The sequence below is a fragment of the Chiloscyllium plagiosum genome, chromosome 10, assembly GCF_004010195.1.
Source record: "Chiloscyllium plagiosum isolate BGI_BamShark_2017 chromosome 10, ASM401019v2, whole genome shotgun sequence".
Taxonomy (NCBI): Eukaryota; Metazoa; Chordata; class Chondrichthyes; order Orectolobiformes; family Hemiscylliidae; genus Chiloscyllium; species Chiloscyllium plagiosum.
Genome location: NC_057719.1, coordinates 66,378,440 through 66,405,361, shown reverse-complemented (window position 1 = coordinate 66,405,361; position 26,922 = coordinate 66,378,440). Strand labels below are relative to the sequence as shown.

At 40.9% G+C, this 26,922-nt stretch overlaps 1 protein-coding gene across 4 annotated transcripts in view; it reads right to left on the bottom strand.

Moving 5' to 3' along the window:
- Positions 1–26,922, bottom strand: part of fmn1 (formin 1) — a 367,109-nt gene that overhangs the window by 326,106 nt on the left and 14,081 nt on the right. For 3 of the 4 annotated variants that reach the window (XM_043697987.1, XM_043697990.1, XM_043697988.1), the window contains exons 2-3: positions 21,398–23,478; positions 13,640–13,806 (exon numbers count right to left, since the gene is read on the bottom strand). In XM_043697987.1, the coding sequence (XP_043553922.1) occupies positions 13,640–13,806; positions 21,398–23,357 (2,127 nt within the window). In that variant the 5' untranslated portion in view covers positions 23,358–23,478. The remainder of the gene's footprint in view (positions 1–13,639; positions 13,807–21,397; positions 23,479–26,922) is intronic. The other variant, XM_043697989.1, reaches the window with a different exon arrangement.

The window sequence follows — 26,922 nt, the reverse complement described above, 5'->3', positions numbered from 1 at the left end:
AATTTGGAGGTGATAGGAGTTTAATATATATTTTTATTCATCTACCCCTTGTATTTGTGCTATATTTCTAAATATAGTTGCCTAATAAAGTCCATCAATCTCAGTAATGAAAATTGCTCTGGCATCGATTGCCATTTTTGTACAAGTGTTCTAAACATCTTTGTGTGAAAAAATGTTTCCTCGTTTCACTCCTGAAACAGGTCTGGTGAATTTTCTGACCATTCCCCAGAGAGTAGATTTATTATAATCTACCCAATCTATTTCCCTCAATATCTTGAAACCTTTGATCAAATCATCCTATTGCCTACTAAATCCAAAGGGTGCATAACCTTAGTTTGTCGAATCTCACTTCATGTACAGGAGCTTGGTTAGGCCACATCTGGAATACCTGTGCTTTTACTCGGGAAAGATATTATCGCTATAGAGGGAGTTCAATAAAAGGCTCATCAGACTGACAGGAGTGTCCTATGGGCAAACTGGGCCTGTGTTCTCTAGAGTTTTGAAGAATGAGGAGGATCTCGTTGAAACCTTTAAAATATTAGAGGGTGAACAGGATGATGTTGATAAGATGCTTCCCCCTGGTAGGAGAGTCCAGAATCGGGGATAAATTTAAAAATAAGGAGATGCCACTCAGATCAGAAATGAGAATTGTGAACCTTTTGAAATTCTCTACCATGGAGGACTGTGGGATCTCATTCTCGGAGTATGTGTAAGGGAGATATTGATAGATTTCCGATTACTGGTGGTCTACAGGGTTATGGAGATGTGGTGAGTAAAAGGCATTGAAGTGTTTGGTCAGCTATGAACATAATGAATGGCCGGGAGAACTTGATGGACAGAATGGCTTATTCCTGTTCCTAAAATTTCCCCCTTCAAATCTAGGTCTCAGTCTAGAGAAAAATCAACTTCTTACAAGATGTAAAATTAAGGTTAATAGCTCACAAAGAATTGATAACAGAATGTGTGGTACTTTGCACAAAAATACAGAATTCTTAAATCAATTGTTTATTTCAAAAGTAATTGGGGAAATAGCTTGATTCAGAATCACTTGTTTCCTAGCATTTGGGTAAATTGTGTTCGAAGCATTGTGTGTAAATACAAGCTGAATAAAGGCACTGTCATCTTTGTTCAGTGTTTGAGAGATATCTGTTTGCATGTGTTTGTTACACTGAAAATTGAGAAGTTCTTGGTCAATAGATGAATTAATGAAAAGCATAAGAAAGCCACAAACAGCTTACAAAGTGGAGCCAAAGTTTAAATAGGTAGAAATGAGAATGGGCCAAGCTTTCGATTTATTGGATGTAAATGGAGTTCACCGATACAATGAGCATTGGATTGAGAATGTGAATGAACTCAATGTGAAAAAGTTTGCTGACATACAAAGTCCCACATGAAGAACATGAATTCGTACAGACTTCAGAAATGCTGGAAGAGACTAAGAGAGGATTTTCTGAAACACTGACTCATTATTAGGGAGCCAGTGAATGCCCTAGCAGTATCAGAAGATTGACAACAGACTAATGAGGAAGGATGGTAAAAACAATGACTGCAGATGCTGGAAACCAGATTTTGGATTAGTGGTGCTGGAAGAGCTCAACAGTTCAGGCAGCATCCAAGGAGCTTCGAAATCGACGTTTCAGGCAAAAGCCCTAGAGGAAGGATGATGAAACAGACATGGGCAACTGTACATTCATTCTTATTTTTGTTGCTTGCAAAATAAAATTGAATAACTTGCTGAGTGTAAACCTGAATTCATCTGTATAAATAACAATCAGTTAACATGGATTCAAAATGTGAAGAAATTGTCTGGCAAATCTCAGTTTCTTCAAAGACAATAATTTACTCTGGTGAGCATGTGATTATAGTTCACAATCATGCAAAAATTAAGCATATATCAAAATTCAAAAATTGTTTCACTTATTCAATGTGAAATTGGTTCCATGCTATGTGCATTAATTGTATCCAGATGTAGTGGCATCTCTGACAAGCACATGGTCAGTGTTTACTTGGTTTGTTATTTTCTAGAGCACTTAGGGACAATGGGAGGGGGTGGGCATATATTTGTTCAAATGTTCCAGATTTCCTATCCATTAATGTTTAAAAAAAGACATTAGGTGGACTCCATCTCCAGTGTTCAAAGCCAGGGAGGCAATGGCCTAGTCGTATTATTGGTAGATTATTAATCCAAAAGACTCCATTAATGGAATCTGGGTTCAAGTCCCACCATGGTGAATGTGAATTCAATAAAAAATAATCTGGAATTAAGGGTCAAATAATGAGCCTGAAACCATTGGCAATTGTTTGGAATAAACCCATCTGGTTTGCCAATGTCCCTCAGGGAAGGAGAGTGCCCATCCTCACCTGGCCTGGCCTACATGTCACATGGCTCTAGCCAGAGATGCCCACATCATGAGTCAATTTAAAAAAAACACAATCTCTCTGCCTGATAAAACCAACATGTTGGAAGTCTGAAACAAAAAAAGAATGCTGAAGAAACTCAGCAGGTCTGGTAGCACCTTTGGAGAGTAAAACAGAGTTAATACTTAGTCTGTTTTTTCAGAATTCCTTGCCTGTTATCACTTCAGATGTTGTACTAGGCTGAAGAAATCCAAACAGACTTTCACACACCAGGAAGAGCTGCTCCATTTCTTTAAAATGACTTGACCCCAGCACTAAAACTAATCAATTACGATTTGCTGAGAATGGGATTGCTTCATTTTGCAAAGTAAACATCCAAATGTTTACAGAGTGAAAAGTCACAGCAGGAAACATACTCTTTCATTTTGATGATATCTCCCATCAGATTTAAACCATGCTTACTAATGTTTCTGAGTCTATGTAAACAGAATTTACAGAAGTGCATTTACTTCAGTGAGTGAAGAAAAAAAGAATAGATGTAGTGTTAAAGTTAGAATAATTTGACCTTGGGAAAACATTTTATTTTAATTCACCAACTAGCACTCAAATACGGCAAGCTGTATTGGCATAAAACCTTCAAGCAATAAACGTGAAACAGTTGTAATATTTTACCGGCACAAGGGGCTGAATTTTATTCGGACATGGACAATGTGGGCTACAGCGCGACAGCTGGGCAAATTGTGCAAGAGGTCCAGTGAGTCCTATCCCAATTTCAGGAGCATAGAGTCAGATGTAGAGCATGGAAACAGACCCTTCGGTCCAACTCATCCATGCTGACCAGATATCTCAACCCAATCTAGTCCCACCTGCCAGCACCTGGCCCATATCCATCCAAACCCTTCCTATTCATATACCCATCCAAATGCCTCTTAAATGTTGCAATTGTACCAGCCTCCACCACTTCCTCTGGCAGCTGTACCACTCTCTGGAAAAGTTGCCCGTAGATATTTTTTATATCTTTCCTCTCTCACCCTCAACCTATGCTCTCTAGTTGTGGACTCCCTGATCCCAGGGAAAAGACTTTGCCTATTTACCCGATCCATGACCCTCAATTTTGTAAGCCTCTATAAGGTCACCCCTCAGCCTCCGACACTCGAAAAAACAGCCCCAGCCTGTTCAGCCTCTCCCTATAGCTCAAATCCTCCAACCCTGGCAACATCCTTGAAAAGGTTCAGAAAAGATTTACAAGTTTCACAACATCTTTCCAATAGGAAGGAGACCAGAATTGTACGCAATATTCCAACAGGGGCCTAACCAATGTCCTGTACAGCCACAACATGACCTCTCAACTCCTGTACTCAATACTCTGACCAATAAAGGAAAGCATACTAAACACCTTGGTCCAGATCCTGTTGTAATCTGAGGTGACCCCCTTCGCTGTCCACTACACCTCCAATTTTGGTGTCATCTGCAAATTTATTAACTGTACCTGTTATGCTCACATCCAAATCATTTATGCAAATGACAAAAGTAGAAGACCCAGCACCAATCCTGCGGCACTCCACTGGTCACAGTCCTCCAGTCTGAAAAACAACCCCCCACCACCACCCTCTGTCTTCTACCTTTGAGCCAGTTCTGTATCCAAATGGCTAGTTCTCCCTGTACTCCATGAGATCTAACCTTCCCATGGGGAACCTTGTTGAACGCCATACTGAAGTCTATATAGATCACATCTATCACTCCGCCCTCATCAATCCTCTGTTATTTCCTCAAAAAACTCCTTCAAGTTTGAGAGACATGATTTCCCACACACAAAACCATACTGACTATCACTAATCAGTCCTTGCCTTTCCAAATACATGTACATCCTGTTCCTCAGGATTCCCTCCAACAACTTGCCCACCCCCGACGCCAGGCTCACCGGTCTATAGTTCCCTGGCTTGTCCTTACCACTCTTCTTAAACAGTGGCACCACATTAGCCAACCTCCAGTCTTCTGGCACCTCACCGGTGACTATCGATGATACAGATATTTCAGCAAGAGGCCCAGCAATCACTTCTCTTGCTTCCCACAGAGTTCTAGGGTACACCCGATCAGGTCCTAGAGATTTATCCACTTTTATGCATTTCAAGTCATCCAGCACTTCCTCCTCTGTAATATGGACATTTTGCAAGATGTCACCATCTATTTCCCTACACAGTCTATATCTTCTATATTCTTTTCCACAGTAAATACTGATGCAAAAATACTCAAAAATATCTGCCCCATTTTCTGCAGCTCCTTACAAAGGCCACCTTGCTGAACTTTGAGGGGCCCTATTCTCTTAGTTACACTTTTGTCCTTAATGTGTTTGTAAAGACTCTTTGGATTCTCCTTAATTCTATTTGCCAAAGCTATCTCATGTCCCCTTTTTGCCCTCCCGATTGCCCTCTTAAGTAACTCCTACTTCCTTTCTACTCTAAGGATTCACTCAATCTATCCTCTCTATACCTTACAGATGCTTCCTTCTTTTTCTTAACCAAACCCTCAATTTCTTTAGTCATCCAGCATCCCCTATACCTACCAGCCTTCCCTTTCACCCTAACAGAAACATACTTTCTCTGGATTCTTGTTATCTCATTTCTGAAGGCTTCCCATTTTCTAGCCATCCCTTTACCTGCAAACATCTGCCCCCAATCAGCTTTTGAATATTCTTGCCCAACACCATCAAAATTGCCCTTTCTCCAATTTAGAACTTCAACTTTTAGATCTGGTCTATCCTTTTCCATCATTATTTTAAATCTAATAGAATTATGGTCGCTGGCCCCAACGTGGTCCCCCACTGACACCTCAGTCACCTGCCCTGCCTTATTTCCCAAGAGTAGGTCAAGTTTTGCACCTTCTCTAGTTCTCTAGTTGGTACATCCACATACTGAATCAGAAAATTGTCTTGTACAGACATACGAAATTCCTGTCCATCTAAACCCTAAACACAATGCCAGTTGATGTTTGGAAAGTTAAAATCCCCTACCATAACCACCCTATTATTTTTACAGATAGCGGAGATCTCCTTACAAGTTTGTTTCTCAATTTCCCTCTGACTATTAGGGGGTCAATAATACAATGGAGGAAGTGAGGACCGCAGATGCTGGAGACCAAAGTTGAAAATACAATCCCAATAAGTTGATGATCCCTTTATTTCTCAGTTCCACCCAAATAACTTCCCTGGATGTATTTCCAGGAATATCCTCCCTCAGCACAGCTGTAATGCTATCCCTGATCAAAATTGCCACTCCCCCTCCTCTCTTGCCTCCCTTTCTCTCCTTCCTGTAGCATTTGTATCCTGGAACATTAAGCTGCCAGTCCTGCCCATCCTTGAGCCACGTTTCTGTAATTGCTATGATATCCCAGTCCCACATTCCTAACCATCCCCTGAGTTTATCTGCCTTCCCTGTTAGGCCTCTTGCATTGATATAAACGCAGTTTAATTTATTAGTCCTACCTTGTCCCTGCCTGCCCTGACTGTTTGACTTGCTGCTGTTCTCAACTGTACCAGTCTCGGATTGATCTCTTTCCTCACTATCTCCCTCGGTCCCACCCACCCCTCCACCCCCCACCTTACTAGTTTAAATTCTCCAGAGTATCTCTAGCAAATCTCCCTGCCAGTATATTAGTCCCCTTCGAATTCAAGTGCAATCAGTCCTTCTTGTACAGGTCACTTCTTTCCCAAAAAAGATTCCAATGATCCAAAAATGTGAATCCTTCTCCCAAACACCAGCTCCTCAGCCATGCATTCATCTGCTTTATTCTCCTATTCGTGCCCTCACTAGCTCATAGCATTGGGAGTAATCAAGATATTACTACCCTTGAAGACCTTTTTAAATTTCTACCTGGATCTCTGTAATCTCCCTTCAGAATCTAAACCTTTTCCCTTCCTCTGTCGTTGGTTCCAATGAGGACAATGGCCTCTTGCTGCACCCTCTCCCCTGTGAGAACATTCTGCACCCTCTCAGACATCCTTGATCCTGGCACCAGGGAAGCAACACACCATCCTGCTTTTTCGCTGCTGGCCACAGAAATGTCTGTCTGTATCTCGAACTAGAGAATCCCCTGACACAATTGATCGCTTGGAACCCGACGTACCTCTCATTGCATTAGAGCTCGTCTCAATACCAGAAACTTGGCTGTTGGTGCTACGTTCCCCTGAGAATCCATTAACCCCTACATTTTCCAAAACAGCATACCTATTTGAAATGGGTATATCCACAAAAGACTCGTGCACTAGCTGCCTACCTCTTACCTTTCCTGGAGTTAACCCATCTATGTGACTGTATCTGAGACTTTCCCCCCTTCCGATAACTGCCATCCATCACATACTGTTGTTGTTGCAAATCCCTCATGGCTTCTAACTGTCTCTCCAACCGATCCATTCGATCTGATAAGATTCACAGCCAGCAGCATTTATGGTAGATATAATCCGCAGTAACCCTTAAAACTCACAAATCTGACAAGAAGTACATATCACTCTATTAAAGGCCATTTTAACTGGTTGCAATTTCTAACTATGTCAGGCCAAGAGTCTGGCTTGCAATTTTTCAGAATTATTGCTGGTTAACATCTGCATTCATACCAAACCTCACCACGTTAATATGCTGTCACCTACTGCAAGGAAAAGAGATGCGGAGATTTCCTGACATGAAAGTCAAAGCAGGTACTTGGTGACTGCAGCTTGCTGCCTGCCTCTCTGGAAAAACCTACCAGTCCCTCAGAACCCTCATGCCAACCCTCCAGATGCGGTTACACTTCAATGCTGCACACTGGGCAGCTAACATTAAAATGTTACAGCAAGGATACTTCAGACACCGAGACCTGCACCCAGCCCATGGACTGAACAAGGCTTCATCTTCGCATTCACTCACTGAGCGCACCTGAAATGTTCATAGTAAATAGGCCCTGTCTTGCCCTTTAACCTGTCCACTGGAGTCTCCAAGCTTGCAATTCTTTTGTTTTACTGTGCTGTTAGTACAGACTTGAAGCCAGGAAGCTTGCCATGGTTATCAGCAGTGTAGTCATGCCAAACAACGCAGCCTTCATTTGGGAATTCCTGGCACACTACGTCACAGGCAGCCAGTGATATCAGTCCGGGAGCTTGGACATGGTCAAGCTTCTCAGAGCTGGCAGGGTCAGGGTCTGTTCCCTTACAAGGGATGAGGAGCTGAAGGATGGGTAGCCCACCACCTGCCCTCGCTCCTTCTGCCCTTTTGGTGGCCGTTTCCCCTGGAATGAGCTAAAGAGAGTGACTGAATGGGGTCAAAGTGGGTGATACAGCAGGTTTTGCTGATGCAGATGAGAGGAAAGTTAGAGTTACCCAAAGTGAATAAGTAGGCAGCAGAGGGGGCATGGTGCGTTGGGGTGGGTGGGAGGGAATGGAGTGAGAGAGCAGATGTTGCATTCCATAGTGTGGATGGTAGAGCAGGAGCCTTGGTGGGAGATGGGTGAGGTAGCAGAGGGAAGACAGTGGCACTTACACTGGCAGAGTGAAGAAGGTCACTGACCTTGTTCATACACTGCTGTGCATTCAGTCGGATGATAGAGACTGCATGGACAGGAGTGGCAACCTCAGGTAGACTGGCAGGATCTGATGGCGGAGTCTCCATTCTGGTCCTAGGGGAAGGGTCAGCCTTCTTTTGCATTAAGCTGACCACCAGAACCTCCAGTTCCCTGTCCACAAAGTGGGCCAAAACATTTCCACTTCTTGGACATGCCCAGGACAAATTTAGTCACCATGCAAGGACTGAATGCTTGTCTGTGTACCATGGGCTTTTAAACATGGCACCAGGGATGCTGGTCTCTTCTGGGGTATCCTGGCAGTGGGAAGTTATTTTGGATACTAGGAGAAAGTGAGGACTGCAGATGCTGGAGATCAGAGCTTAAAAATGTGTTGCTGAAAAAGGGCAGCAGGTCAGGCAGCAAAGGATTCCTGAAGGAGGACTTATGCCCGAAACGTTGATTCTCCTGCTCCTTTGATGCTGCCTGACCTGCTGCGCTTTTCCAGCAACACATTGAAGTTATTTTGGATTCGGCAAGTCGTAGAATCAGGCTAACATGGGTGAAGAGAAATACCACTGGGCAGGTTTGTGAATGAGGCAAGTTTGTGACGATATGCTGAGAACCATTATAGGGCCTCAAGGAAAGAGAAAGAGAATCTACATGAAATTTAACAAAGTAAATATTTGGACCCAAAGATGCAAAATTCAGCCCAAACTCTTACTGAGCTGCACTGTTTCTTCCAGTGCGAGGCTGAACAGGCTGGGGCTGTTTTCCCCAGAGCATCGGAGACTGAGGGGTGACCTTATAGAGGTTTACAAAATTATGAGGGGCATGGATAGGATAAATAGACAAAGTCTTTTCCCTGGGGTCGGAGAGTCCAGAACTAGAGAGCATAGGTTTAGGGTGAGAGGGGAAAGATATAAAAGAGACCGAAGGGACAACTTTTTCCACGCAGAGGGTGGTATCGGTATGGAATGAGCTGCCAGAGGAAGTGGTGGAGGCTGGTACAATTGCAACATTTAAGAGCCATATGGATGGGTATATGAATAGGAAGGGTTTGGATGGATATGGGTGCTGGCAGGTGAGACTAGATTGGGTTGGACCGAAGGGTCTGTTTCCGTGCTGTACATCTCTATGACTCTATATGCTGGCGTAGTCAGGCACTTAGGGCTCGGAGATGGTTTACACGAACGAGGCATCTGGAACAAACCCTGTGCCTAGACAATTCTTTTACATTACCGTTGAGATGGTGATAGTAGTGGTCTGAGCCTGGGGCTTGTCGGTTTTCTTTTCTCTCTTCTCTTTTGTTTTTACTCACCTTTTGGTGAAGGGGGCTGAGTTGCGGTGACAGCAACAGTGGCAGTAAGAATCAGTGGCTGTAGGCGGAGGGGAGTTCAGGTTTCCGGGAGCTAGCGCATCCAGTGCAGATTCATGGCTTGGGCCCAGGATAAGACTCAGCAGTGACTGCGTCAGCGAGGCAGAGCTGAAATGGATTCATGGCAGTGACAGAGTAGAGATTGGGTCAGTGCATCTGCATTGGCCACCATCTTCCTGCTGCTACCTCACCCTATCTCTGCTACTGCACCCATCTCCCACCAAGGCTCCTGCTCTACCACCCTCACTATGGAATGCAACATCTGCTCTCAGTCCATTCTCACCCACCCTCAATGCATCATGCCCCCTGTGCTGCCTACTTATTCACTTTTGGTAACTCTCCAACTTTTCTCTCATCTATACCAGCACAACCTGCTGTATCACCCACTTTGACCCCATTCAGTCACTCTTTAGCTCATTCCAGGAGAAATGGCCAACAATAGGACAGAAGGAATGAGGGCAGATGGTGGGCTGCCCATCCAGTGAGGACACAGTGGTGAGATGGAGAACAGCAGGGACTTGCATTCCAGCAGCAGCAACTGGACTGTGAAGGGAAAACGTGCCTGGCCACCAGGCCAATGGCCATGCACATAAGAAGGATTGCAAAGTTCGACACTTTCTTCATTTTTCCTGTCCTTATATTCCATGTTTTGGTTTATTTTTCTGTGCTTTAAGGGGGTGCCAGAGACTGGCAACACTATGCAACATTTTTTCACTGTATTTTACAACAAGACACATATGACAATAAATAACTCAGATCAAATTAATAACTAACTTTGCACAAAGTGTGTGAATTCAACTCTACTAAATTCTTTCCCTGCAGAACCTGAAGATGGAGTATGATAGTTCATCTCATTCCAAAGTTCATGAATGTGCAGATAATTAAGTTATTGCTGTTTCCATTAGGTTACTGAAAGCTAGGCATTAATCACTTTGTAAATATTCTGAAGGTACTTGCGTGCTAGTATTATTTGTACATGTAACATGTTAGAATGGAATAGGTAATTTACCTATAATTATTCTGAATCACTCATCCAGGTTACCTAACATGAACCAGAATTTGAAGTGATGGTGGTGACACTGCTCTCCCAGTTAGACAGTACTTGGCCACATTGGCCTGCCATCATTTTGCAGCCATCAGGGAACTAAATCAGATCAGGGATAGACTTTCACCTTGATAGTACCTAATGCTAGGCCTGTTAGCTCACTTTCAGGGAGTCAGGGTCCATAATACTCCACCAAGACTGTGCAGCCTCATTGAGTAACTGCATTGTCTATTATTTTACTCCCAGTTAATTGCTGGTCTGCAGGTGACATATTTGACCATAAAGATAAACTTTAATGTGGAAGAGAAATGCAACTGGCCTAGAAGGGAAGAGAAAGAAAAGCAGTCCAGATTCTGTGCATGTCAGAGAATCCTCACAAAGCAGTGTTATTGCTTATAAACAAAATCAGAAATTGCTAGAAAAAGTCAGCAGATCTGGCAGCTTTGGTGGAGAGAAAGCAAAGTTAATATTTCGGGTCCAGTGATCCTTGTTCAGAATGAACATTTATTCTGTCTGACAAGGAAGTCACTGGACCTGCAATATTATCTCTGCTTTCTCTCCACAGATGCTGCCAGACCTGGAGATTATCCAGTAATTTCTGATTTTGTTTCTGATTTCCAGCATCCACACTTCTTTTTGGTTGTTCTTCTCCTTATTGACGATGCCTAGTGACACAGACTACTAGGTGAAAGCAGAAATCCAATACTCTCTTAATGGCTGATAAAAAAATAAATGCATAAATCAGACCCAGAGTGGAATCAGAGAGTGTGGAGTAACAGCAACCTGAACAGGAACTTTGCCATGCATGTATCCTCAATACGCTGCTCTCCAGTGAAGTGGCCTATACAACATATACCAGAGTGATGAAAAGTCTGAAAGGTTTCCACCTTTGCTGTCTCAGTTTTATACTCAGTACCTCTTGGCAGGAGGAGATCACCACCTCAGAGATCCCAGAGCAAGCTATTCCCAGCAGCATGCCATCACTCATATCTGAAGAGAAAATGAGGTCTGCAGATGCTGGAGATCAGAGATGGAAATGTGTTGCTGGAGAAGCGCAGCAGGTCAGGCAGCATCTAGGGAACAGGAGAATCGACGTTTCGGGCATTCCTGAAGAAGGGCTAATGCCCGAAACGTCGATTCTCCTGTTCCCTAGATGCTGCCTGACCTGCTGCGCTTCTCCAGCAACACATTTCCATCACTCATATCTGTACTGGCTCAGCCACATTCATTGGATAAACACCAGCAATATACCCAGAGACTTGCATAGTAAACTGGCTACTGAGTCACGACCTCCTGAGTATCTATACCTCTGCTACTGGGGCAAGTGAGATATGAGCATTGCAGACATTTCCACAGAAAACTGGGAAACAATCGCTGATGGCTGTGACTTTGTGAAGACTGACTGTTAGAGAGGGTAATGGAAGAGGTGAGCAGAGACTGAATTCACAGCTGGCAGAGAAAACAGAGGCCAGCCAAATCATGCACCGTATCAACCTACTGTCTTCCCCAGCAGCAAATGTGGCAGAGACCATCATCATGTCAGAGTGGGGTTCCAGGTAAAGCTCAACACAGAAAACTGACCACTATTGCACAAACTATCTTATAAAAAGTGAAAAACTGCCGTAGAAAATGTAAACATGCAATTTTCAATATGCCACAGCTTCTGGATTAGTGGTGCTGGAAAAGCACAGCAGTTCAGGCAGCAGAGGAGCAGTAAAATTGACGTTTCGGGCAAAAGCCCTTCATCAGGGATCAATTTTACTGCTCCTCAGATGCTGCCTGAACTGCTGTGCTTTTCCAGCACCACTAATCCAGAATCTGGTTTCCAGCATCTGCAGTCATTGTTTTTATCTAATATGCCACAGCTACCCAGTCTTTCTGACTCTGTGGGGTATGAGAAAATTTCAAACCTTGCACCAGACTTACATTAGAAATACAAGCAGGATTGCATCATTCAGTCCCTCAGGCCTGACCAGCTGTTCTACAATATCATTGCTGAAATGAGTTTCAACTCCTCTTTGTCAGCTCATCGTAGTCCTCAAATCCCTGATATTTCAAAAATTTTAAATACTTTCAGTGATCTGGCCTCCATGATTCCTTAAGGTACAAACTTCCAGACATTCGCTACCCTCAAAGAGATGAAATTCCTTTGCATCCCAGTTTTAAAGGTGGAAGCATCTTAAAATCCAACCTGTCATGCCTTCTCAGATTTTAACTGGATCACTCCATATTCTAAACTCTTGTGAACAAAGGCCTAAATTATTTAGCCATTCCTGATAGGTCTACCTCTGAAAAATTTGACTCATGAATCTCTTTTGAATGCTAGTACATCATTTCTTAAATATGGGGACCAAACATATACATGGTACTCCAGGTGCAGCCTCACCAACACCCTGTACAGCTATAACAAGACTTGTCTATTTTTAAACTCCAATGCCTTCCAGCAAAATGCTAAAATTCCATTGTCTTAATTACTTGCTGAACCTGAATGCTAACTTTTTGCTTCTCATTGAGAGAACACCTAGGTCCCTTTTGCCTTCCTACATACAGGCTTCACAGATACTCATGACATTCAAAACCACTTTGCAAAGTAATTGTGAAAACAATACAATACTATGTAGTAGCCCACACAAAATAAGACTGGGCGCCTCCTAGCAGAGCACTTTAGGGAACACCTCCGGGACACCCGCACCAATCAACCAAACCGCCCCATGGCCCAACATTTCAACTCCCCCTCCCACTCTGCTGAGGACATGGAGGTCCTGGGCCTCCTTCACCGCCGCTCCCTCATCACCAGACGCCTGGAGGAAGAACGCCTCATCTTCCGCCTCGGAACACTTCAACCCCAGGGCATCAATGTGGGCTTCAACACCTAGCTTATCTCTCCACGCTTCAGGCTCTCTGCCTTTATTCCTGATGAAGGGCTTTTGCCCGAAACGTCGATTTCGCTGCTCGTTGGATGCTGCCTGAATTGCTGTGCTCTTCCAGCACCACTGATCCAGAATCTGGTTTCCTGCATCTGCAGTTATTGTTTTTACCTAAATATGTAGTCTTGGAGTAAATTATACAACTACTTTTTGGACTTACAAATGTGAGTAAGACATTTGTAACTAAATACAAGTACTATTGATTATAACCAGATAGCAAATATTAATTATTAAATATTGAAACACATTTAAAACAATTCTCAGCAACCTAAACAAAACACAGTCTTTACTATAAATATCAGGGCTTGAAACTGATCTTTCACAATTGTCTAAATTCAAAGACATCCTTAAAACTTCATCCACAAAAAAGTCATTTTAAAAAAATAATTCTAATTTGTAACTTACATAACCCTCCATGTAACAGAATGTTTGAGTATTTGTATCAATATTTTCTCCATCCATAGTGAATAGCTGAAGATCCAAATATTGTGGCTTGGTGTTTGTACAATCTCTTTCCACCAGTGATCCATTTTCTGCTAGGTCAGTATATTGCTGCTTTAGAAAAGTCTTCTCTGAAAAACAAAGAAGCTTGCAGTTTAAACAAAATACACTGTAAACCTGAACTTGCACATTTCTTTGGTTTTAAACTTGATGCTATCTTGCAACAGCATTGGCAAGTATTTCTTATCTAGTTGCCCTGAAGTCAGAGGAGAGTTGGCTATATTATTAAGTAATGGAGACAAATGTGGATGACATTAGAGAGAGAGATAGTAAAGTCCTTCACTGAAGGAAACCAGTGGACCAGTTGGTTTTTGTAATGATAATCCAGTAGTTTCATATGATAAATTTAGCAGCATCAAAAATGTATCAGATTTAATAAATTCCATTTCACAATTTATGATAGAATTGGAGTTTAGACCTTCCCAGCAGGGTTGATAATCATGAAAACTGCAGAAAATTACAGCTTTGCTGTTCCTACCAGGGAAAGGTGGGCACCACGGTGTTTCATTTCCCCTTCAGCTCTATTTTGATTTAATTCCTAGCCTCCCCTTCACTTTTTTTCATGTAAGCATTTCCCAACTGGGCTCTGCTGGTTGCTGGCTCTCTGGCCACATGGGTGTTTTTTTCTGGTGGTGGAAGTACTGAATAACATGACTGGCACAATGGAGTCCTCACGTAGTCCCTGAAATTACACACAACACGTGTGCCCTGAGGGAAAATTAGCACAAAATCGGAGATTCAGAATCTCCTCAGTTCAGGAGCAGACTCCGAACTGGCTGGCCACAGTCAGCATATTGTGCACAGGTAAAGAACACATGACTTGGCGACAAGATACAAGCCTCTGTGCAGTTATTTCAATAAGTAATTTAATTTTGTGCAGGGCAGGAAAATAATTCATTAGTTGATTTAAAGCGACTCTTCAAAAGTGATTTTGATACCTCTTTAAAGCATTTTTTTTTGGGCAGACACCTAGGCCAGGAGTCTTCCTAGCCAAAGGAGCAGGGACAAGCTCACAAATCGAATCCAGCAGAGGAGAGATTAGTCTGAAACCATGCCATCTATTTTACAAAAAACTGTTCTTGGTTAACTATTCAACTTCCAAAAGGAGTTGGAACCATCTGATGTATACAACTCTAGCTCAGAGGTGGGGACATTTCTTGCAGGTCCCAAGCCAGTTTATTGGCATAGAGTCATAGAGATGCACAGCACAGAAAAAGACCTTTCTGCCTAACTCATCCCTGCTAACCAGATATCCTAACCTCATCTAGTCCTATTTGCCAGCACTTGGCCCATATCCTACTAAATCCTTCCTGTTCATATATCTATCAAATGCCTCCACCACTTCCTTTGCAGCTCATTCCTGACACTACCCTCTGCATGAAAAAGTTGCCCCTTAGTTCTCTTAAAATTTTCCTCTCACTCTAAACCTATATCATCTAGTTCTGGACTGTCTGCAATACTTCACACAATTAAAATACCAACCCCCTTTAAGCACATATACATTAGTCCCTGACTAATTGGACATGCCCAGCAGTGATCAATATATTCTCAATCTGCTGCATGCCAATTGCATAGGAGGCAGTCAAATACAATGAAAATGTTTTTTGAAAATAAAGTTTCTTTCAATTTAAGAGGAGCTTAGTTTCTTTTTAAACATTTAAGTATTTTAATACTTGTTAGAAAATCAAGTATAGTCACTTTTTTCACACTTTATTCTAATTTCTGATGGGGTTCTTTGAAACAATGGACTCTCCAATTTGGAGTTTGTTTTGATATTCCTTTCACTCTTCTACCACGTCCCAAATCACTCTCTACATATCCTGCCAGTAGCAACATTTCATTGGGCAATTAATCTGATAATTGCCAACAATTTATAATGGCCATGCTGCCCTTTGGTAGATACTCTTACATGGTTGTTCAATCACTGTCACACAAACATACAAGTTGAGAGCAGGAAGATGATGTTTGGGTCCTGAAGACTGTTCGATTTTGCCTACAATTTTAGATCAGAGAAGCCAATGATTTTCTTTTTGGAACAAAGGCATCTAAGTGGAGATTTGATAGACTGGGACAAAATTGTGATTGGTTCAGATAAAGTAAGCCAAGAAAATCGGTTTCCACTCATGGATGCCATAAGGGTCAAGGCGGAGGGACACGCCTATGGATTTGTGTAAGAGTTGCAGGGATGGGTGAGGAAGAACTTCCTTTTTGCACATAGAGTGGTGCCACCAACAGTTGTGTAAGGATGTTGTAAGCAGAGGCACGGAGTGATTTCAAAAAGAAATTGAATGGACACTTGAAATAGGGATATAGCAGGGGAAGGAGTGTGATTGCCAGCATGCACTTGATGGGATGGATAGCCTCTTACTTCACTGTAATGACTCGCTGTTTTAAAAAGATACACACAATAATGGCACTGATCTGGATTCACTGCATCAAATTGAGTAAAAGTAAACAAATGCTGCCCTCTATAGGGAGACTACGTAAAATAACATTGGAAACATTGGTGTTTTTCCATTTGTGATGGGCTCAAATACACTATAGTTAGAAACAATTAAAGGGAAATGCATTTAACCTTTAGTAAATAGTGAGCTATGCTAAAAAATCACTGGTATGCTTTGGAAAAAACTTGGCAGTTCTTACACCACTTGATCCTGGAGGTGTTTATATCTGAATATAAATGATGTTGTTAATTCTCATTGGTTTCTTGTCTATGAATTAGAATGCACATTTGTAATTGTTTTAAGCATGTCGGACAGATAGCTTCACTTAAAAAAGCACAGATCAATGATCACACTGCCAATGGCAGCAGTAATGATATTCCAAATTGGTTTAATTATGTAGCACAGTGCATTATGAACTGTGAATCATCTCTCTGGGAATATAAATAAAACTTAAATAATGTAATAGCTTTATAATTTATCAACTATTAAAGTAATGGCATAGATTTTTTTATGTGGCAAACATTGTGGTAATTACATTTGACATGGTTAGGGATTTACAAAAAAAAAAGTAACTTCTATTTGGGACTCACTGGCAATAACAATCAATCAAGTTTGTGGTATTATTGGGTAATAATGTATAAAAATCAAAGCCAACAAGGCATTGTTGTGTAGGTAGATTTGATCAATATCCCCAAAGTAATGCATGTGGTAGGGCCCAATTGAGGGATCAATTACCTGAGACAAACTCCAGTTCAAAGGACTGCCAGATGTGACCATGCTGTGGCTTCAAGAGGTACTTTTGTCCTCTTTTTTCCCCAGGAGACGCTGTAAGGAGAGGTGCTGAGCAGTCTGTCAAGAATGTGTAGTATTGCTCCGACTTCAATAGAAGGTGCAGTTATAATGGAACAATATGTAATTTTGTCTCTGCCATTAATATTCAGAATATAAGGAGAAACCTTTAGACCAGGTACAGGGTAATACACCCAAAAAGTTTGAATCTGTTATAGCACTGTTTTTGGTTTTAAGTTGATGGGTGAAAATGGAACTCTTAGCATTCTGAGTGGTGAGGGTTATTTGCAGTGGCACCAACCAACAGTGACCTGTTAGAAGAGCATAGCTTTATTTTCAGCCTGCACAGACAGAATGAGGTGAAATGCCTGTTTGAGCCCTAAATGTCTATGTGTCCAATTACCTCTTCCATATTACGGCTGCACCTCTCTATTCAGATATTTTCTAATTACCCTGTTCAGAGATGTTACTACACACCTCCAGAGCAGGTGGGACTTGAACCCAGGCCTCCTGGCTCAGAGGTAAGGACACTGCAGCACAAATCCCCTCATTTTAGAGCATGTATTTTTAATAACATTCATGCTCTGTTCCAGCCAGTGGAATAAGATATTTTCAAATAAACCAGTAAGGTAGGACTTGAAGCTGGGTCTGCTGGCCAGCAATATACACAAAAAAAACACCTTTCTTATAGCAGCATTTAAATCCCAGATAATGTCCACCATCTGCACACAACGAAGCACAAATAACATCAAGTGCCCAAGTGAAAGATGCTGTGTATTAATCATGGTCAACTTCATTAGAACATCTCTCCCTGCACCCACATCTTGTCCATCTCTGCACTTGGCTAAAACTGGATACACCTCAAACGTCTTCCAGTTTATACAGTAGACATCACCATGAAGCAATAATTTTACTTCTCTCTACAACAATGTGGCTTGCTTTGATTAATAATACCAACACATGCAAAACTATGCTCCATTTTTATTTTGTGACACAGCATTACAGATAAAATATGGATTGAGGAGGTCTCGTCAAGCTCCAGGTTCAGGTCCCACCTGCTCCATGTCAAAACATATCTGAACCAGCTGATTAAAAATATTTTTTTAAAATGAATTCAGCTGCCACCTGTTACAAATAGATCTTGCTCAAAAAAATAAGTTCTAAACTATTTTAATTTTTGAATTCTCATTTTAAATTTGACAAAAAAAGATCTTGTGCGATCCATGAAATCTACAACTGATTTATCACTAAGCTTCATGATTGGTTTGTGAAAATTATATTTAAAAAAGAAAACATAATCCAATGGGTCATGTTGTACTGTATCAAACAATATCAAAATACTGAAATTTTAACACTGTATTTTTAAAGAGTCAGGTACGCTGCACTTGTCAGGTAACAGGCGAGAAGTTTTAAGCAAGATTTTTCATTCATCACTTTTCAATCTATTTTTAAGAAGGTGCTTCAATGTAACTGGTCACTTTATGCTGATAATTCAATTCCTCAAGGAAATGATCATGAATCCAACTCTTTAAAAGAAGCCAAAATGTATTTCATTTTAATCAGAGCTTAAGGTTGAATCACAGAATGTCTCTGCCAAGTCTGATGAAAGATCACCTCAAGCTTCTAACAAATATTACTGATGCTTGCAAACTCCTCAATCTCAGTTAGTTATTGTCAAACACCAACTATTTCCTCCCATATTCATATTGTATGATCCTCAACTTTATACTCACTGTCTTGAATTCTGTTTAGCTCATTATTAGTCCTCTATCTTCCTCCCAGCTTTTGTTTTCTTAATATTGATCTCTTTAGATTAGAGTCATCTGACTGTTCCAATATAAATATCCTTTTAAAAAGTTAATGGGTAGGGTTTCAAGACACTTAGTCAATGTTGCTTTTAATTTTTATCACTAAGAACAATCTCAGCAATTGTGTTTTTTTTAATTTTTAACAACCAAGCCACTAGTCTTGCAGTCAACAGAATTCAGAACAGACCACAGGACTCCCTCCATTTATCAAGTTAATTACTTTGGCCATTTGAAATCTACTCACTACTCTTCAATTTTATTATTTTCTATTACCTATCATGTAAGGAAAGTGAAGGCAGTGTTTGGTATGTTTTCCTTTATGGGTCAGAGTATTAAGTATAGGAGTTGGGTGGTCATGTTGCGGCTGTATAGGACATTGGTTTGGCCACTTTTAGAATATGGTGTGCAATTCTGGCCTCCTTCCTATCAGAAGGATATTGTGAAACTTGAAAGGGTTCAGAAAAGATTTACAAGCATGTTGCCAGGATTGGAGGATTTGAGCTATAGGGAGAGGCTGAACAGGCTGGAGCTGTTTTCCCTGGAGCGTCGGAGGTGGAGGGGTGACCTTATAGAGGTTTATAAAATCATGAGAGGCATGCATAGGATAAATAGACAAAGTCTCTTCCCTGGGGTGGGGAGTCCAGAACTATAGGTTTAGGGTGAGAGGGGAAAGATATAAAAGGGATGGAAGGGGAAACTTTTTCATAGATGCTGGTGCATGTGTGGAATGAGCTGCTAGCGGAAAGTGGTGGAGGCTAGAACGATTGCCACATTTAAAAGGCATCTGGACGTGTATATGAATAGGAAGGGTTTAGAGTGATCTGGGCCAAGTGCTGGCAAAAGGGACTAGATTAGATTGGGATATCTGGTCGGCGTGGACGAGTTGGACCGAAGGGTCTGTTTCCGTGCTGTACATCTCTATGACCATATGTAAGCTTTGCTCTCGAAGCATATTTCGAGAATTTAATGTCTTCCCGAAAAGTTAAATTGGAAATCAAAATGTATGGAAAAATCACTTTATGTAATGCATACACCACAGGATTGAGACTGAGCAGTGCCACAGAATAGATAAATTGTCAGCAGAAAATGTGGTACAATACTATAAAGTCAATAATTAGACTCTAATTAAACTCTTTCCAGCCTCTTCAAACATGAATGAGTTTATTAGCAAATCAGCATGAAGAGCTAATCTACTACTTCTTTATACCAATTTGCCTCACATGGATGCCCACTGAATCACATGTTGCTGAACTAAATAACTGTACTCTTTCAAGGCACTTCATGCTGTGAAAGGATACCAATTAAAATACTTTTTTATTAAGAAAACATAAATCTGTATCTGGGGGGGTGAATTTGGTGAGTGCAGCTAAGCAATTAAAAATTGCTGCCTCATGAAGGCTATAAATGATAAAAGTACCATGCAAATGTTATTTCAGCTAAAATATTGACACTTGTAAAAATGGTGTTGTACCAGACAGTATCTCAATATAAATGCAAGTCAAATCACAGACAGTTTCAATTTTCTCCCATCCATGGTGATCAAAGGGAGCTTTGTTTTGCTATGTGAAGCTTTCCCTTTACAAAAATGAATGAGATGCAAGAACTCATCACAAGACATTCATCCTACTGAATCATGTGCACTCACTGATGCCAACACTTCCAAGGGATGCTACAGTCTGTTGAACATAGCAAATTGAAGAAGGGCTTATGCCCGAAACGTCGATTCTCCTGTTCCCTGGATGCTGCCTGACCTGCTGCGCTTTTCCAGCAACACATTTCCAGCTCTGATCTCCAGCATCTGCAGACCTCACTTTCTCCTCAGGGTAATGCGACAGACAACAAGAACCTAAAAAAACTATTTTGGATTCTCTGCAGTAACAGCTGACCTCCTCTTCTGACCAGGTATCCGGAGTCAAGTCATCTACTTGAACAAATACCAGGGTTTCAGTGCATCTTGGCAAGGTCTCCAGGTGGGTCTCAGTGGTGAAAAACAAAGCACCATAACTGGGGACATCACAAACAGACAAACCCCAAAGAAGGCAGCTCTATTTATGATTGGGGTGTGTGTGTGTAAAAGAGTGAGACACAAAAATGTAGGAAGACAAAGAGAACCAATTGCAGAAGTGTCTAGTCACCTCTCCATCATGAAGGTCACAATGAACTCTAGTTCCTAACAAGAACCTGAAGGCTGGTTTATCCAAGTATTCAGATGATTACCCATAAGACATGTGAACTAAGAAAATCCAGTTGGGGGAAGTCTTCTTTTCAGCACCATCCACATTATAAAAAAACCTGTGGTGGTCAACTCAAGGACCCAACCAAAACGGAGCATACACAACCCACCCTAGAGAAATTAACTGGGGAAATCTGTATTGGTTGCACATAGATGTTTACATATTATGAATTTTACATTTTACTTAATTCATAGAAACAGTAAAGCAATCTATGAGGATTGGCAGTGATGACTACAAAATTACATGGAATTTTAACAATACATCTTTATTTCCTGTGTCAGGCATCCACTTGTTTTCATAATTACATAAAATAAATCTCTCAAAAAATGTATATAATTAGTCAAAATGAAGCAATTATATAAATTTCCAAAAAATGTTTTGACCAACCTTGTACTGCCTGATACTGACCGAATACATCTTGTTCCATATAGTCTTGCTGCTGAAACTTTTCATTGGTGTTGCTGAGATTTTGGTGCAAAATAACACCTCCTTCCAAGTTTTGTCCCACTTCTGTTTCTTTCGATGCAGTACAGTTATGAATGGATGTATACGGCTTTGAGCAGTCCTCTTGTGAGGTTTTGTGTTCTGTTTCCAATACAGGTAATGGGAGTATCCTGTGATGGTGTTGAGGACTAGGTAATCCGGATGTCAGAGGAGATGCAACAGGTGATACATGCTGAGCATTATTAGTAGGGCATGGACTATTACAAACATTACTAACTGCTATCAGTAATGGTAGAGAAACAGTTTTATTGTCTTCCTTCAAAGTGTCATCCAAGGAAATTCCATCTACAGACTGAAGTGGATTTGAAAACAGTTTTTCTTTTATGTCTAGTGCACCATCCCTGAACAGTTTGTTGTCACAAGTCCAATTAGTTCCACTTCCATGCAACCTGCCCTTTTCCACTCTGTGCCATTCACCTGCTTCATAAAACTGATCATTCTCAATAACACTGATCAGATGTTTGTTGACACACCCAGTGAATGTCTCGGAGTCTACAACCATTGGCATTTCTCCCCCATCACATTTAAATAAGTTTCTATCGCTGTCTGACTCTTGGCCACACACCACAGCTGTCTTGTATTCCAAGTCTATCACAGGTACCGTGACAACATGGCAAACCGCGGGTCTTTCACTCTGCATTTCAGTAACCACTGTGGAAATGTTCTGTTCCTCAACACAACTTTGCACTGGTTCATCTGCAAAATGTTCATGGCTTATGCTTTCTTCTGACCTTAAAATAGCTGGAACAACGTTTTGCACAACCATTCCTGTATCATGTATTTTGGTAACCACTGTGGCTATTGCTTCCTCCGGAGTTGCTCCAACTTTGCAGTGATGCTGGTCATCCGAAGGTAAACTTCTCGAAGGCATAGTGGCACAGATCTCTGGTAACTTCTCAGCCATTTGCTTGCTTTGCAAGACATTATCATGCTGGTCTTGCAGGAGTTTTATGGTATCTTGTAAGTCATCCAATAAACTGTTACTACTGGTCACTAAATCTTCAGTAATAAACTCATCATTGCACTCTGATTTAAAGTCGTAACCAGTATTTAAACCAGTTGTTCTGGTGTTTTCCTGAAAATTCGAGTTCCCTCTCAGTACCTCTGACGTAGCTCTTTTCATTCCCGACAGCATGTCAATATCGTCCATGGCTGGCTGGAGATTTTTGCTTTTGCTATAATTAACTGAATTAGGAAAATTGCTTACAGAGCTATTTGTGCACATTTCATCTCTCATCACTGATATTTCTTTTGCACATACAACAAAAGGTTCCGATTCCACAATTTTTTTATTTTTTACAGCTTTACATGCAGACTCCTCGGTGTTCTCTTTTCTTCTGCCAATCTTTTTCAGCTTTTTAATTTTGCCATCACTTTTCTTTCGCTCAGAAGACCAAGAATACTGTAGATCCAGTGCACCACAGTCTTGTTCCCGTTCATTCTGCTTACACTCGGTCTCTTGAACATCTTCAAATTTTCCATCCTGATTTCCCATATTTAAAGTTGGATTGAAAGCTGGCCTTCTACTTAACACATCAGGGAATAATGATAGTTTTTCAATTGGACACAAGGAGCCTGCACAGAGTTCTTTCACAGTGTTAGCTGTGGAAGTTTGCTTCTGAATGTAGCCTGTGTTGTCAGAGTGCAAGCCTTTCTGTTTCCCGATCTCTGGCTCCTCCTTCGCTTGCTTGTACTTTGCAATACATTTCATTGAGCCATCGAGTAGAGTACTGCACTTGTACGGAGTCCATCTGGCTTCTCCCCCAGGGTAATAGAAGCTGATGAAGCAGCGTTCTTTGATAGGTTTATGCAATAGTTGGGTCGTGTGAGTGTCTTCCATCATGTACAAGGCTATTTACTGATTTAATTTAAGTGATCAGAGTTTGAAAGGTCTCACTAATACAAATTGAGAGATAATTAGGCTCCATTGAAAACTTGATTTCCATCCTTGCTGCGTCAGGATCCTAGAAAAAAATTAATAAAATTTTTACTGCAGTAATCACCATTATCATTCAAAGCTGGATATAGGTTTCAGGCTTGAATTACCATACATTTATATTTTTGTTGCACTTTCTACATGATATTTCATATTTGGGTGTGATACTGAGTGAAATGCAAACCAGATGCTGATCTCCAAGGGAAATAATATCAATATGAAATGGCCACAGCTATACAAGTAAAAACAGCAACAATAACCACAACCTTTCTTCAGCTAAAACAATGGGCATCATTATTGATCAAAAGATCAATAATTGTGGAGAGTGGCAATATGTTGTACATACTAGACATGAACACTTAAGAGTGCAGAAGGATGCCATTTGGCTCATCATGTCTGCGCTGGTCAACAAAGATCTGACTACACAAACCCGATTTTCCAGCATTTGGTACATCTCCCTAGAAACTATTCCAACTCAAGTGAATATTTGAATACCAATTAAATGTTGAGAGTTTATGACTCACCCACCCTTTCAAGCAGTGTGTGAACACTGCACATTCCACACTCCCACCACCCAATGAGGCCTGCTACCTCAGCTTACATCTATACAACTGACTATTGACCCCTCTACTAATGGAACAAATACCTTCCTATCCACCCTATCTATGGCACACAATCTTATGAGCTCCTAATTTTGCTTGGATAAAGAAGTTGGCGTGTTAGTTCTGGAAAACATTCCCTTTCCCATTTTTCCCTCCTAATGCTGCCTGGCTTGTTGTGTTCTTCCAGTCTCCTGCTAGTCTACCTTGAATTGTCAGTACCTCACACTGGGAACAATGTGTCAGTGTGCTCCAGATATTTATTGCAAGGCAGTGTCTAGTCTTCCATTTTACATGAGTTATTATGATTGTGAGCTGACAAATTGTAGCCTTTTCCTCATATGACTACATCAATGTATTTTTACACATATTGCATCAGACTGATGTTTTGCTCATACTATTTCAAATAGGTTAGATCAAGGACTGAGTCGCTCTTGGATACCCTTTCACATTTAGGAGCTTTAATGAAAACCCAGATAATATACATCATCATCTTGGTCAGTATAAGCTATATTGTGGCAGGGAAGACCAACAGTATGAATCTCATCACACTTTTATTCTGAACTGGTTATATAGAAATCCTGACAGAGAAGACAACATGCATACAAGGCCTGTTTAAACTCCCAGATGGACAACCCATCAAGGAGCAATGATAGGAATGATGAGCCCACTTGAATAGTCAGTCTCAAGAACAAGTCAATTCTCAAATTCATGAGCACAATACTTGGGAGGTAGATAAGCAGGAGGCTGGAAGAACACAGCAAGCCAGGCAGAATCAGGAGGTGGCAAAGTCAATGTTTTGGGTGTACCCTTCTCCACCTCCTAATGTTGCCTGGCTTGTTGTGTTCTTCCGGTCTCCTGCTAGTCTACCTTGAATTCCAGCATCTGCACTTTTTTTTGTCTGCTAAGAGGTCAGTGAGAAGCATCCGCCAAGATATGAAAAGCAACAACAAGCTTGTCCCAAAGCACCGAGTGGAATTCACTTCATCTAGCTCAACTTTCATGCATACACCATTGCCCTTAGCTTTAAAATGCTAGTCTTAGACCCACTATTTTCCCTTTCAAACTAATTGCTGACACCGACATGTGTCTTCACGGAGATTAATTAACCAATCCTATCACATAACACAATAGCAAGTACCAGATCTAACAGGGCCTGCTCTATGATTAATTTCTAGAACATGGTACTCGAAGAATGCTTTTGAGTGATGATCTAAAACTTGTCAAGTTTGCTACAACTAATCTGATTTTCCAGATTACATGTTGATTAAGATCACCCATAATTATTCCTATCAATTTGTCACAAGAATACCATCTAGAACAGGAAGGAAGTTAAGATTTTACAGGAATGGGACATAGTTCCACCAGTCTTAATTATCACTAAAGAACATTTCAATCTATTGTCACTTAAAACAGAAGTATTAGTGTCAGTGACCAAAATGGAGGTAGTTGAGCAACAATCCCTCTCCAGTCACAACTAAGCTTTTGACAATATATTATTCACCAGAAAGGCAACTGCAGAGAACAAAAACATCCAACCTAATGAATAAATTGAACAATTCAGATGTTTAGGCAGATTAAGAGTAAAGAACTGCTTCAACAAAATGGAGATGAGCTGCAAAGAAAGCCACAGAATTTAGATTAACATTCAGAGATTTATGACACAATTAAAACAAAGAAATTGTCTCGTTCAGAAGAACAAATTCTTCCTTCCACGCAGAATTTTGTAGCAACAACGGTTATCTTTCCTGATTTGCATTCATGAGAATATAGGTCTGCCAGATAATGTTATGAGTCAGCCATATGAGTTAGCAAGGAAAGCATTTACCTGCAAAGAAAGTTCGAGAGACTAATACTACGGTTAAGGTTAAGGTTCAGGTGAATATCAGGGCTTGGTTCTCCCTGGAGATGTGCACTCACTCCCTGTTTCAATTCAACAAAATAGGTGACAGCCAGTCACTGGTTCATTTTTCAGGGCAATGCCTTAATCAATTAAAATCAACCTGCCTGGTTTAAATTTCAAATTATTAACCATCAACTCTCATTTAGGGATGTATTCTGCATGGTAACACCTTTACCAGACTCCACTTACCAACCAATGAGCAGTAGAAATGTTGGCTTTCACCTGGAATTGTGAAATATCATGATGAGTGCAAGTTGAAAAGCAGTGACAAAATGTGTCTTTTCAAAATACATATTTGGAAAAGTTGTTACATTATTCTAACCATAAGGAAAATAATATTCACAAAATCTTGCATAAGGTAATGATTCTGACAGAGTTAATGTTGAAGTTGCATTAGTCATCCAATCTGATGACCTAACACCAGCGTTCGGTAGAAAATTGGGCATGTTTTACATGGAAACAGATGTATATTATCTGGCTCTTGATATAGTTGTAAATATATTTCAATCTTTAATATTATTTGTGCCTTTATAAACCACACCATATTTTGCAGGGGGAGTGTTTCTTCTTGTTAGGACTCTTGAGTGATTTATCCTCTACCATTGAGGACTAGACAGGCCACGAGATCCAGATAGAAAGGAAGATTGGTGGAAATAAACTTCTCCAACCACCAAGCCACCAGAGTACCCAGAAGTACACAGAGCTTTTATTACAATATCTACCATAAGCACATGCCGAACAGAAAGTCATGCAAATTAAAGAGAATTTGCCAAAGAGGTTAGCATACAGTTGAGCACAGAGATTAGGCAAAGAATCTGAAACCAAGAAATTCAATTGAGAGAGTTTGGCAAATGAACTAGACACAAAGGAAATATAATAACACAAAGAGGGGTCTGTACAGAAACATCATTCAGCAGTTATTAAACTAGTGGGGATTTTGCAGCCCAATGAAAGCAAGAGATCTAAAAAA